The 14,145-nt window shown below is 42.4% G+C and overlaps 1 protein-coding gene across 1 annotated transcript in view; it reads right to left on the reverse strand.

Moving 5' to 3' along the window:
• The window catches only part of COL22A1 (collagen type XXII alpha 1 chain), a 207,546-nt gene that overhangs the window by 19,427 nt on the left and 173,974 nt on the right, over positions 1-14,145 (reverse strand). Inside the window, exons 49-58 of the mRNA XM_066566730.1 lie at positions 12,893-12,946; positions 11,547-11,600; positions 10,701-10,754; positions 9,606-9,659; positions 8,987-9,031; positions 7,999-8,052; positions 6,893-6,946; positions 5,093-5,146; positions 2,117-2,188; positions 342-377 (exon numbers count right to left, since the gene is read on the reverse strand). Coding sequence (XP_066422827.1) covers positions 342-377; positions 2,117-2,188; positions 5,093-5,146; positions 6,893-6,946; positions 7,999-8,052; positions 8,987-9,031; positions 9,606-9,659; positions 10,701-10,754; positions 11,547-11,600; positions 12,893-12,946 — 531 coding nt within the window. The remainder of the gene's footprint in view (positions 1-341; positions 378-2,116; positions 2,189-5,092; positions 5,147-6,892; positions 6,947-7,998; positions 8,053-8,986; positions 9,032-9,605; positions 9,660-10,700; positions 10,755-11,546; positions 11,601-12,892; positions 12,947-14,145) is intronic.

Here is a 14,145-nt window from a genome sequence, read left to right on the forward strand (position 1 = left end):
GACAAGAGGTAAATGGCTGCACAATCAGAAAGAGTGATATTTGATAAAAATTTTTCACTGTGAGGGTGGTGAGGCACTGGAACAGGTTGTCCAGAGAAGTTGTGAACGTCCCATCTCTGGAGTGGTTCAAAATCAGTTGAATGGGGTTCTGAGCAACCTGGTCTAGTGGAAGGTGTCTCTGCCCCTGGCAGGGTGGGTGGAAATAGATGATATTTAAGATCCCTTCCAACCCAAACCGTGCTATGAAAAAACCCCAATTTCTTGCAACCCCGGTAATACCTTTGATGATTTTTTCCCTGTGACACCAGTCTTATATTGAAACAACTGTGAATTTAACTTACCTCTTTTCCAGGAGGACCTTTCTCTCCTGGTTCTCCCTAAGACACACAGAAAGTGAATTTAGCATCACACTGGAGGAGCTGGAAGAATGGCTCTACCTAATACCCATAAGTGTTGCTTTGTGTTAACAACACAGCAGCAGATTTGCATGATTTATCCTTATCCTACTGCTACTGGCCATTCCTGGACAGACACATCCTGCTATTTGGAAAGCATTTTTTAGTGAATTTGCATCCCATGTAAACATAAATAACAGGTAGTAATTTCTAACAAACCAGCTGAGGGCAGATGTTTCACTGGAAGTGTGTTCCTACTTTCAATACATTTTGTTCCTTTTTCTTACCAACAATTCCCAAAGCTTCACACACTTTATATGGTCTTGTTTAACTTAAGGAGCACCAGCATTATACCCATAAGTGTCTGAAGATGTAAGTGAAGTAAATTTTGTCAGTAGAAGTACCATCTTGTATTACACCAGCTGGAAAAACACATACAGAGGTTTAAGGAATTTTAAGCTTAAGTGCTCACCTGTCTTTCATAACTATATTCAGTAATCTTAATTTGAATAAGTACCCTTGTGGAATTATTTATACATATCTATTTAAATATTTTTTTGCATTTATAATGTCATATTTAGACAATATAGTTTCCATTTTAGTATTTCAGTGGAAAAAAATCATTGCAGTCCTAAACTGGTAAAGCAAAATGAACATTAAACTAGTTGTTGCTGAAATTCTGGCCACTTTCCCATATCATGTACAGAAAAAATAATCTTTCTAAGTCTGTTTGCAGCCAACACACATTATCATATCTATAACATGGTATTTTCCCCTGAAAACATAATATCTTCACCTGTATCAGCATCCATACACGTCTCTATGAGGAATGGAACTAATCAGAGATGTGTGATCCAAATTAGGCTGCATTAAACTCACTTGAGTTTTCCTTAGGCTCACTTCAGTTTAAATGGCCACCACATTTGCTGCTTAAAATTAATTGTCCAGAGAAGTATTTCTTTCTTCTCTTTGCATCCAAAAGCTCCTTTTCAAGTTTTAAAATTAAATATTAAAAAATACAGAAGGAAAAAAAGAACCATCCTGGGGAAGATTCAGCTCTGCTAGAGACATACAAAATATTTTAAATTATAAATTTTTGTCACAACAAATCTAGAAATAAAAAAAATTACCTAGCGTTCACTTTTTCCATCCCTCTAGGGGAATTTAACATCTTTTGCTCACCTTGCAAAGAGACTGAATTCTGAGGCTGTGATAATGTCATGAGTATAGGTTTATTATTTATTATTTTAGATCACTTTGGGAGATATATGAATGTTTTAATTGCAATGTACCTCTGTTGCTGGCAACAAAGGAATTTCCCTCAGAATAGCAAATATCAGACATACCTGTATTATTATCAGCACTCACAATTTCCCTATTTAGCCCATCTAAGGTTTATGCAGAGGTGTAGTCTGAGAACTTAAATACCCCATACCTGTATTAAGAAGCCTATTGAAGCAGTCTGATCAATGCACACATTATCAGGGTTGACTGGCAGGTAGCAGCTCCATACATGAGATTATGGTTGCTCATCCATATGAAAAATGCTATTTTTGCAGTTCAGTTTCCTTTGGAAGTAAAATTATATGGTTTCTGGATTTGCTAGATATCCTCCTTATGCTTTTTTTTAAACCTAACTGAAGATGACCATGTCCCATCTTCCTGTCTAACCTTTAAAATCAGATAAAGAGAGGATCTAATCCATCCCCAGACATACTCACAGGTGGTCCTCGGGGTCCTATAAAGCCAGGGAGTCCTGGGCTGCCTGTTTCTCCTTTATTTCCTTTGGGACCCTTAGGACAGAAATGAGACAGACACTAGCAGACCTTTCCCCAACACCTCTTTCCCAGAGCATTCATGTACAGATACACTGGAACTGGGAAATTTCATTTTAGCAGCAGGACTCCCAAAACTGACAAGGAAGAAAAAAGTATTTTAAAAAAGCAGGTTGCAGGTATTGTGGTTGCCTTATCAATAAGCTATGCAGGGTCCCTGGGAGAAGATGAAAAGGGACAATTATGGCAGGGGCAGGAGGTGTGCTCCAGGGCTGTTGTGGTGTCACATGGTTTATAAAGGGGTGTTGAAAACTGTGATGGGGGATGACAGGGAAACATTGCAGGTGGTCATACTGCTCAAATCCAAGAATACAACCAACAGACAGCTACAGGGCTTCTCCTTTGCCTTTATTTCCAGGTTCAATTTCTGTCTCTTTCACTTATCTCTTGTGATATTCTGTCAAACTGTCCCTTTTTCCTTGCAGATCAGGGCAGTTGAAGTGACAGTTCATGATACAGAACTGTTTTATGCACACTTCTGGTGTGGTTTTAACTCTTAGTTTAACCTTTACTTTCAGAACTTTGTCCCCTAATTTTGGTTCAGAACACAGCCCTTTTTCTTCTTAGAGTAAAACTCATGCAAAGTGAGCACCAATGAGCCTGTCAGGCACAAAGCACATGGATTTGGGGTGTGTAACTTGCCCTGAAGATTTCAGGGGCTGGATTGTGTTGTTGTGTGTGGGCTTAAGCATGAGCAAGTGTGAACTGTGATGGGCACTGTCAAACAGCAAATGTAAAAGGAAAAGGCTCCTGGCAGGTTTTACCTTGTGATTTCAAGTCAGCAATGGTGAAAGTAGAAAAAAAAAAATCCTTATTGCCATGATAACCTTCCTCACCTTCCTTTTTTTCAAAATAGAAATATAAAATATTTGCTTGTCAAACCACACTGTGAAGGAAATTAGTGCATTTCAAAATAAATGGATTTATGTACAGCACAAGGAGACACTTCCCATAATAACCTTTATGAAAAGGAGAGGATTCATTTTAATGACAGAGAATGAAAATGATGAGATGACTGTCTGTTCTGCTGACCAACACTGTCTCATCATTTCCCCTTCCTCATCCATCTGACTTTATCCTTTTTCAATCTCTATGTTATTTTTGGACTCTAAATCCTCTGGAGCAAAGGCTGCTGTGGTGCTGTTTGTGCAGGAAGCTGCCTGTGAGTCCCTGGGTCACATCCTATAGGTACTGTATAACACTATGATGATTAAAATAATAATCCCCACTTGGCATTCACAAGGCATCCCAAAGCCACAGTGCCCTGATAAAGACATAGAAGGTAAAAAAGCAGTGATAGGAATTGGGAACAGGGGTAGGTGTAACAAAAAGAAGAAAATAAGGAAAAGGAAAGAGCAAGGATCCACAGGGCAAGAAGCAATGGCAGCAGTCTCAGGAAGGTAAGAAGAGCTTATGTCAAGGACAAAAAGCCTGTGGCATTTGTTTTTTGATGCAGAAGGGCTCTCAGACTGCAGCACCCTGTCCCACCTTCCCACACAGAAAGGTGATGTCCAGTTCTGGTCCCTCAGTTTAGGAAGGATGTTGAGATGCTTGAGCACTTCCAGAGAAGGGTGACAAGGCTGGTGAGGGGCTTGGAACACAAATCCTGTTGAGGAATGACTGAGGGAGCTACGGGTGCTTAGCCTGGAGAAAAGGAGACTCAGAGGTGATCTTATCACCCTCTACAACTTCCTGAAAGGTGGTTCTAGTCTGAAACCAATTTCCTGAAAGGGGGTTGGTCTTTCTCCAGGCAGCAACTGACAGAAGAGAGGACACAGTCTCAAGCTGCGCCAAGGGAAATATAGGTTAAATATTAGGAAAAATTATTTTATGGAAGGAGTGATAAAGTACTGGAATTGTCTGCCCAGGGAGGGGTTGGAGTCACCATCCCTGGATGTGTAGACTGGATGTAGCACTCAGTGCCTTGGTTTAGTTGAGGTGTCAGAGCATGGGTTGGAGTCAATGATCTTGTAGATCTCTTCCAACCTGGTGATTCTGTGATTCTGTGGTGTTTGCTTCTCTGAGACATCCCTGCAGATGCTTGATCAGGGCACAAGTCTGTGGCGAGGCTGGGGTGGCTTTATGACTTTGCAAGGGTCACAAAGAATGAAGTCCTGCTGCAGCTTTTCACATTCCTCCTGCTCTGCCTTTGTTTTGCTGTTAATCCCACAGTCCAGCAAGCTGTACTGTCTCCATGGGCAAAGAGAGGGAAGAGCTCTGCATTGTGATAGATGCTACTGGGCACAAAGGAATGTTTGCATAGATTTGCTGAATTCTGGACAATTTTCAGCAGCAGAACAGAGGAAAAAAACAAAAAAAAACAACCAAACCACTGTCCTTCTTACAGCTTCTCATTTCCAAGCTGTTCTTCCTCACAGGATGGCCTCAGGGGAGTTTCATTATGCTTCCTGATCCTGGTTTACTGCCCGCTGTCTGCTCTTCCCTCAAGTGCCTGTGAGGATTTTTCTGCTGCCACTATTCCTCAATGGCAGCCTGCCAACTCCCTGAGGCCCTCTCCTTCCTTGTGACAACTCTCTGCTGGCTGCATGCTCTCTGCTTGGCAAAATTAAATCTACTGGTGAAGATGAGGCATGCCAATCTTTTTTCCATGCTAGGCAATCAATCATTTCCATTTGCTGTGAACACTTAACTTTCACTGGGAAAAGTGATGACCCAGCTAGCATCTCAATTCCAGGAATGTAGCCAAACACCCTTCAAAATTGTGGCCAGCTACTGATTTTCAGATCAGCCATCTTCAAACATAGAAACCTCAGGGATGGTAACCAGTTACACTAATCCACTCTACCTACACTTCATCAATCACCTCTCCTGGCTGCAGCAGTCTCCCTTTGTATTACTTACTGGGATACCAGCTGGGCCAGGTTCTCCTGCAGAGCCAGGCACTCCATTTTTGCCCTGTGTCAAAAGAAAAAAGGTTAGTGATGTAATGCATGCTAAAACTAGAAATATTCAGCTATGCCTACGCCAGCAGGGATTTCTTTAGCATTGTTCAGTCTCCTCTCCTGACAGACTGTGAAGTATCTTATTTCCAACTGACCTCACAGCTTCTGCACCCCTGATTGCATGGCTGATCTCAGGAAAAAAATCAATACATGGACCCAAATCCACAGGCCTGAGGAGGACCAAACCAGCACTTCTCCTTTCCTGCACCCTTGTCCTTACCATATGCAGCATCCTTCTGGGTAGATGGAGCCACCTCCTCTGGCTGCTCCAGGTCACCACTGTTCAGATAAGACTCTTTTAAATCATCTCAGGCTTCCCCTTTTTTGGGGAATGGAGAGAAACACTTGTTCAAACATTTGATGGATACCTGACACCAGACAACTCAGAATGAGCGAAATGATCCTTTAAAAGGACCTGTTTCTCATTGTTCCTTGAGAAAGCAGCTGAGCTAATCATCCACAAACTTTGGTGAGATGAAGTTTTACACTCCTCTCAACTCAACACTCAGAGTCTTTCCCTTTACTGGAGTTGACCATAAAGACCAGCCCTTGTATTGTCAATATTCAAAATTATGCCTCACACTCCTTTTTGGATAATTAACAAAGAAAAGGAAGAACAAGAGAAATTGACACATTGCCCTCCAACATACAAGTATGAAAAGAAGAATGTGGCCTGAAGTTATGATAATTTCCATCTTCAAATATTTTTACTCACTGCTAGTGTTGTGCAGGGGCATGACATGATAGTGAGTGATGCCAGCAGCACAGGAGTAATGAGATCAATTATGAGGTAGACACAGGAGGTCTCCTTATGTTCTTGCAGTCTAATCTAAACCCCAACCCCCCCAGCTTGGAGGGACCTGCTGCTCCAACTCCTGGCATTTCTGAGTCAGCATTTTCCCCTCCTGATCATGCTGTGGAATCTGTTTCACTACCAGGTCTTCCAAGAAGGAAAGGAACTCACTCATTGCAACACACTTAAGACGTGCCTTGGTTCAGCAACAGAGATATCAATTCAGATTTGATAAGGATTAATTTCTAAGACAGAATTTTACACCCTGTGAAATTAATAAAAGTAATTTCTGAGCCATCCCAAATGAGACTTTTTGAAATGTCAACTAGATTTCTGTTTCTCCACTGAAGCTGTAATAAAATAGTACAGGTGAATAGTATCACAACTGGACCCCACAAAACTCAGCCTGGGCACCCACAGTGAGTGTCTACCTTTGAAAACTGAGACCATGTGAGAAGTGAGTGGGATTCCAGAGGCAGGACTGAAATACGAGTATTTCTGACTCTGCATCCTGACAGAATCCATTGAATTGTTCTTCCCACTGAGTCAGCTACCATCAGTCCTTTGCACTATTATGAGTCTTCATCAGTTTCTAGCAATATTATTCTTATTTGTCTTTCTGAAAGGCAAAGTGTTTCAATCAAAGATTGTCTGAATCCTCCTAAACTCTCTTCTTTCAAGCCAGAGTTCTGGACTGCAGAACATTCCCACCACACACAACATCCCATCCCTGGAAGTTTTCAAGGTCAGGCTGGATGGGGGTCTGAGCAAGCTGGTTTAGTGGGTGGCACCCCTTTCCAGGGCAAGGGGTTAGAACTACATTATCTTTAATGTTCCCTCCAATCCAAACCATTCTATGAACTATTATGGACCTCTAGAAATGGCTTGTCAGGAGAGAGAACTCACCGGCTGCCCTCGGAGTCCTCGAGGCCCCTGTGGTCCTATGGGACCAGGATCACCCTGAAAGGAAGAAAAGTATTCAGGTGATTGAGAAAGAGCTGACATGGAGGCAAGTAACAAACATTTTAAAATGTTCCTGATAAATTACACTGTTCACATATTAGGGAAAACAGGGTTAAAGGAATCTTACTGCCCCCTTTCAGTTATTTATGAGGAAGATCAACCCTTTGGATTTTAAACACCTACCACTAAATGCAACCTGATTACAAGCAGAAGCCATTTCTATCAGGTTAGGATCAGATTATCTTAAAGATGTATTTCTTAGGGACAGAGATTATCTGAAATTTCTCAAGAATTGAGAATTTCTCAGGAATTGAGCCTATTCTCTTTCCAGGAAGGCTTCAGAGCTGCCTGCACCTCCTCTGAGTGGTTCCTTTTGGTCTGCCCTACATTTTGCTTTGTAGGGTACCATTTTCAGCACACCAGCTTCCAGTGACACAAAGGGGTGCAAATGAGAAGCCACTTCTCCAGGTCCCATGGCAGTGGCCCATCAGCTGCTCGGAACATTGCTCGGCAGCTGCTGCAGGATCCCACGTCAGCTGCTCCCTCCCAGGACTCTGTTATATGACTGCACTTGACACTAATCATGCTAGAGGGACTGTTTGTACCATCTTTCTTTTCCTCTGAGCAGCAGCAACTTATTCCATAGGTATTTCCCAGACTTCAGTGGAGCGACACAGTCAGTCAGGTGCAGCTGTGGCAGAGGAGGCGTGATTGAGCCTGGCCTGGTGGGACCTGCAGAGCAGAGCTCTGCTCAGAGATGGGTGCCAGAAGACAGGTCCATGGCTACCAAGCACAGCCTGGGTTTCACACAATGCTGCTTTCTCTGCTTATCCAAAGATATAGCTGACATTTTAGTGCCAGCAGCTGAGCAGTGACAAAGGCCCTCTAATTCTTTGTTTCCCCTAATGATCTTTGCACAAATCATACCCTGCAGTAATTCACCCTTTATTGGAGTTTCTGCAGCTGTTTCAGGTCAGGGTCACTGTGAATTAAAATTTTCATTTGTCAGGGAGAAGGAGATTCATTTCTGCTCAAAATGGTGCACTTACATCCTTCCCTGGTGGCCCCTCACGACCAGCAGGACCCATCACACCTGGCTCCCCCTGCAATTCAGCAAAAAGGGAAGAGATCAGCTCAAGGTCAAATTCAGACCAGTATCACCACTGTAAGTGGTATGGGGTTTCTGCAATGTGTGACTGAGCTCAGTGAAAATTTTTTTAAAGCCAGCAAGAGCCTCGTTCATCTTATATGACATGCAGCTTATAAAAATATCTCAGAAACATCTCCTGTAAGTGATGCACAAGGCAGTGCTCTGCTTTCCAGCAAATTATTTGCTACTGCTACTGCAGGCACTGAAAATCACCAACACATTCATGATACAGAAGTTATCATAATGAGGAAGAGATGAGGATCTCCAGCACTGGATTTTTCACACCAGCTTCTGAAAGCAGAGAATTTTATTTCCCTGTAAAAAAAGGCAGGATTAGGTGGAAGAATATTCAGTTTTGTATTCTCCCTTTTACACCAAGGAGCTCCAAACAGAGTGGAGAACAAATTTTCATGCAGGACTTGAGGTTTGGGTTTTATGACCCACAGGAAACTAAGCCAAAGGGACATTTCTGTTCACTTTTCTGTAAGTTTTGTACTTGAACTTATTTTACACTTCTTCAGCATTTGTGGAGGAGAGCTAGTGCTTGTCCAACAAGTGCAGTAGGGGTCCTCACTTTGCCAGCATTTTTACCACAAGGATGTGGCATGGAGGCATCCTTGAGACTTATTCACAAAGGAGTATCTGAAAGGGAGCATCAGAGGATTCAGCTCTACCAGCTGCCTCACCTTCCCTGGAATCAAAAGTTCAGCAGAGGGAATGAAGACAGCTGCTGTCATTTCTGTGCCATAGATGTGGCCCATAGTTGAAAACACTGTCATCAGCCACATGAAACACTGTCATCATTTTTATCTACTGCCTCAGAAAATGCAATTTCAATTCCCACAATCTTTCTCCAAAGGATTGTGCATGAGGTACCTGCTACTTACCCGGGGACCTGGGGGACCTGTATCTCCTCTCTGTCCTTTGAAACCCTACACAAGGAAATGAAATCAATAATTATCCATCACCCTGATGCAGGAAAGACTAAGAAAACTCTAGGTTGAATGTTCATTTAATAACCTTTTCAGTTTTGCCAAAAGTTACTAGGGACTGGTCAGCATGGAGCAGCTGTGTCCCAGGGAGCAATTAGGCAGGGCCACATCACAGGAAAAGTTTTCCATGGCTTCTTAAGCTGTAAAACCAAGGCTGTGCTCTGTGTATCCCTGGTGTGTCCAGCCCATACATTATTTAACCCTAAACTTTACTGTCCCCACCCTTTCAGAGGACCTGTAACAGAACACAAGGGCTACAGCTGTGACTTCTGGTGGAGGGGTGGCATGAGGTCACATGCTTTAATTTCTAGATAAGGGATTTACTCTTCTCCAATGTGAATGATTCAGAAATGTCTGTGTTCTATTGTTGTTGCTTATCTACATATTTTATTTAGTCACAATGCCAGGACTGGTTATATGTTTCCATCTGTAAAGAACCTCATGTGCCCAAGAAATGCCCCCTGACTGCAGTACAGGGGGCTGAGTGGGTGGAACCCTTCAGAGCAGCACCCACCGGCAATCCTCTGGCACCCTCCCGGCCTGGGAGCCCTTGTTCTCCAGGCTTTCCCTGTGGGAAACAATAATGCTCGTGTTAGAGAGAGCCCCAGGTCCATCTCACTGCTGCTGGAAACCTCCCACTCCCCTCCCTTAGACAGAACATCACTGAGAACTGTGAGTGCCCAGGGCTTGTCCGGCAGAGTCTGAGTTTGCAGGGAGAGCAGGAGCAGCAGGGACAGACCTTCCCAAACACACCTTGAGCTGCACTGTCACCTGCACTCTGAGCTACTGAGGCACCTCACACCTCGGGACTGGTGCATGGTTGCAGTGTCAGAGCTGCACCAATACCTAATCAGCACATGCAAAATCAGCATCTGCACATAGAAATGGGATGTTTGGTGCAAACACAAACTACCTGCAGCTTCTGTGACAAGCACTCCTCTACTTAGCAGTTGTCCTAATGCCTGGGAACTTGGCTGTTCCCAGAACCACCAAGTCCCATTTGGCAAGTCACAGAAAGAGGCTGGCAATGCATGATACTTGATGCACATTCTTCATGTAGCACACACAGTTGCAAGAAATTACATCCACTGCCAAATTTACTAACATTGCCTTTTAGTTGACAACTTCGTGGTTCAGCTTTTTTCCCTCAGCAAATGCAAGTAATAGACTAAGTAGAGAAATCAAATATAAACTCTAATTCTGGGCAACAGAACTGTCTCAGAGCAATCCAGCAAACAGCTTCTTTAAAGACTCCTCCTCTAAACTTTTTATGCCCCATAAACTTCTATCAAAAGGATGGATCACTAGGCTTAATGTTACAAGACAACCTTCTTTCTCTGCAGTGTTTAAGACAGCTGTAAAAGTGGAGTCACTAAGTTTTAGTGTATTTATGGTAGTTGTAAAAGTAAAAGAACACAGTTTCTTTTCAAGATTGCTCATGTGTCATGCCTATAAATCGCTCAAGACAATACAGTTCTTCTGGTGTTAAAAACAGATGTGCAAACAGGCTCCTTGTTCCCCCTAAGGAGTCCATAGATAGGCAGCTTCAAAAACAACAACTGGATGCAGCTTCTGATTGACTGAGCAAAACAGTTTTAAATTACATTACCGGCTCCCCCAGAGATCCTGGTTTGCCATCTTTGCCATCATTCCCAGCAATGCCCTGTTAAATGAAATGCAAAACAGAGTAAAATTGACAAGGATGATTGGTGGGGGTTTTGTCAGAGTGAGAAGTCTGCTCATCATGACATACTTATGTTTGCCTAAATCTCCAAAACCCTCCGTACTTCTATAGCTCAGTCATAAACGTCTCCCTGCTACACCCTGTAATGGCATAACCTCACCCCCCTTTCCAATATGGCAATATTTCCCTTTCCAACAAGATGAGCAGGCCAACAATCTTAAATCAGGATTCTAAAACCATAAATCATTATAATGCCATTATCTTCAGGTAGGCTACTTTACAGTAGAATTTTCTCTGCCTGTATCCTTATGACAGATTAAAAAAATCCCAAAATGTTGTACTGCTACATTTTCCAGAAGAGAGAAGTTTATGCCCAAAGTACACTTGAACCTGAGTCAGTGCAAAGGAATAATTTTTACTGGATTCAGATAAAGTCAATGTCCCAGTCCCTGAATCCCTGTGCCCTTACACTGGAGTTATAGCTTGATTTCTGTGCTCTGTATAAGAGTATTTCTTCCAATGAGAAGACAGGCAATGAACAGTCCTGATTCACATTGTTATTAACACTTTGCTTTAAAGTGATCAAATGCAGATTCCGGAACAAAACAAAAACTGTCTTGGAACAAGGACATTGCATCAGCATGACAGACACTGCTACAGACCATGCATGGCTCTCAAAGCACCTCAGAAGTGTCACCTCTTTGTTTTACATACCTATGTGTGCATGAATAATTTAATGTACTGAATTAGAAGGAGCTTAATCACACTCACTGGAAGTCCAGGCAGCCCTGGTGGGCCCTGTGGACCTGGGGGACCATCTTTGCCCTGGAAAGAAAGAACAAACACTGAGGGTCAGGCAAGTTCCTCAGAGGCTTCTATCAGATGAAGATTTATCACATGTAGAGTCTGATGGGACAACTGTGAGAAGGTGGTCTTGTAGCCCATGTCACACAGTCTATGAGGTTTTCCTGAACTCCTTCTAGTTTAGAATGGATGGCTCTCTTTAAACATAAAAAAAATCACTATTATCATTGAGTTCTTACAAACTGAGAAACCTCCAAAAAAATTAGGGTTTTTTTTTTCTGAGGCTTAATTATATTTAATATTTCATCCTTAAGTTTCTGGATGAGGTGCCCTGCCACGAAGCAGATGTGTATTTTATACCTTTTAAATGAATAGTTACCAGAAGTGCCTTGCTGACCTTCCCAAAAAATCCCCTTACTCCACAGGATTGGACAATATCACTCCAGGTCTTTCACAGTGTCACAACCTTATCATCAATTTGAAATGGAATTTCAGCCAGCCTGTTCATTTCATCTGGCCTCTCTGAGAATGCTCTCTATTTCATAACAGCCATCAGAAGGACCATCACTGTTTACTTATGATGAAGATCAGGTTGTGAAATGGCTCTGCAAAAGGCACTTTGTCCCTTAGGAAACCTTGCTCTAGAAATCCATAATGGAATTACACAGTTTTAAACTGTTCCAACTCAATAGGGAGTATTCTTTAGGGAAGGTTCATCTTCAACTTTTCAAACTGAAATTAGCATCAATCAGATTATCTGTCTTTCCCAGGGGTTTCTGATGCATTGCCATAAAGTAGCATCTGAAAACCCTTAAAATGAAACAGCAATGCCAAAATTCTTCATGGGCTTCTTGAAAGTTATACCTGGTATTTTTGGTGGTGCCAGGAAATAGTGCCAGGCTCCAGCATGTCAGCAGTCTGCCTTTGACATCCTTTAACAGGTTGCTGGTTATATTTTGATAATCCCCACACAGAGTTCAGGTATTAGCTTTAGGTCATGAAGCATCCTAACAGATTTAGAAATCCTGTTCTGGAGGCTAAGAGATGTTAATAGTAAGGACAGGAAGACAAGAGGTACAAAAACCTCCACAGAGGTCCCAAGGGCTGGACTATCCTCTGGCTAACTGGGAATTTCATTTGGTGAGTAAAAAAAGTGCTATAACAGTAACCTGTGGTTATTTGTGGAGGTTCTACTTGCAGGCTGAATATTCTGGAGACCTTCCAAAGGATATTACATGGATGCCAGCTCAGCTTTACTTCACAGACCTAAACCCAAGTGAAGCCAGCAGTGAAGCACAGAGCTTAGAACTTACCATGTCTCCTGGGTTTCCTGCTGGTCCTATTGGTCCAGGTGCCCCATCTGATCCCTAAACAAAATAAAGCAGAAACAATGTGAATGATTAATGCATTTTATATGTTTGTCAACACATAGCTGGCAACTCTGGAGCTTTCTTTAATCACTCAGCTTAACATTCATTCCATTTCTTCATCCATCACTGAAAAGCAGTGCCAACCTCTGCACTCAATCAGCCTCCAAAGCCAGAAATAGTCAGATATTTGAGTTTGGTCTTGGCTTTTCCTCCTGAAAACAGGGGACAAATAGGAAAAAGCCAGTCATGACAAAAATAACTCTGAAGAACAGCAATTATGGGAGAACAGAAATTATGAAGCACACACTGTGGCAGGCAAACTCCTGGAGCCACAAGTCAATGCAGACAGAGGGAAAAGTCAGCAAAAGCTGAAGAACAAAACTGTATAGGGGACATCACATTTTGCTCTGTTTTGACAGGCTCAGTTTTACTTTTCCTTTCGCTGTGAGTCTGTTCAGGAGGTCTCATAGGACAATTTAAAGTGTTTTAATCCCACTGGTTCAGCTCTGTAGTTGTAGCAGTATTAGGTTAATAGAGACACAGCAAATGTGTCTGTTATTAACTTCTCCTAAAATAATGCTCATGGGAGCTCAAATCACCCACAAAGCAAGTTCATGTGCTGTCACAGCAGCAAAGCACCCAGCATCCTTTAGGCACTGATACCATATGAATATAGAATTTTAATCTAATCCCCCTTTCTGGTATGTCCTGTCATTTAGTCAGTGCAATGTGAATTCAGGTTGTGCTGATCCCCATAAGGGATGAAGGTGGCACACCCTCAGCAAAGCAGAGCCAAACTGCACTGTAAGCAGCAATATGAGCTGTGATGACTCTGGGCAATGAAAGGTGGTTTGGAGAGAAAAGTCCTTGACTCAGAAAAAATCCCCAAACTTGAAGGGAGTAAAGCAGGAGAGCCAGCAGGAGAGCCAAGTGATCTCAGCCCTGATCCTGCACTATCACCCATTTTTAAATACAAAGAAGCATAATTTTATTCATGGAGAGAGCAGAATCTAAGAATGAGGACTGTATGGGGAGGGACATGTAAAAGGCCTTTTAATTCAAAAGTAACTCACACAATATGAAAACTGGAGAAAATCCAGTCTCATACCACTGTGCAAAATTGAGAACTAAAATGCTCTCAGATCTGCTAGTTCTAGACTAACAACTTACCCCACATACAGGAAAGCACCTATACA

The sequence above is a fragment of the Molothrus aeneus genome, chromosome 1, assembly GCF_037042795.1.
Source record: "Molothrus aeneus isolate 106 chromosome 1, BPBGC_Maene_1.0, whole genome shotgun sequence".
Taxonomy (NCBI): domain Eukaryota; kingdom Metazoa; phylum Chordata; class Aves; order Passeriformes; family Icteridae; genus Molothrus; species Molothrus aeneus.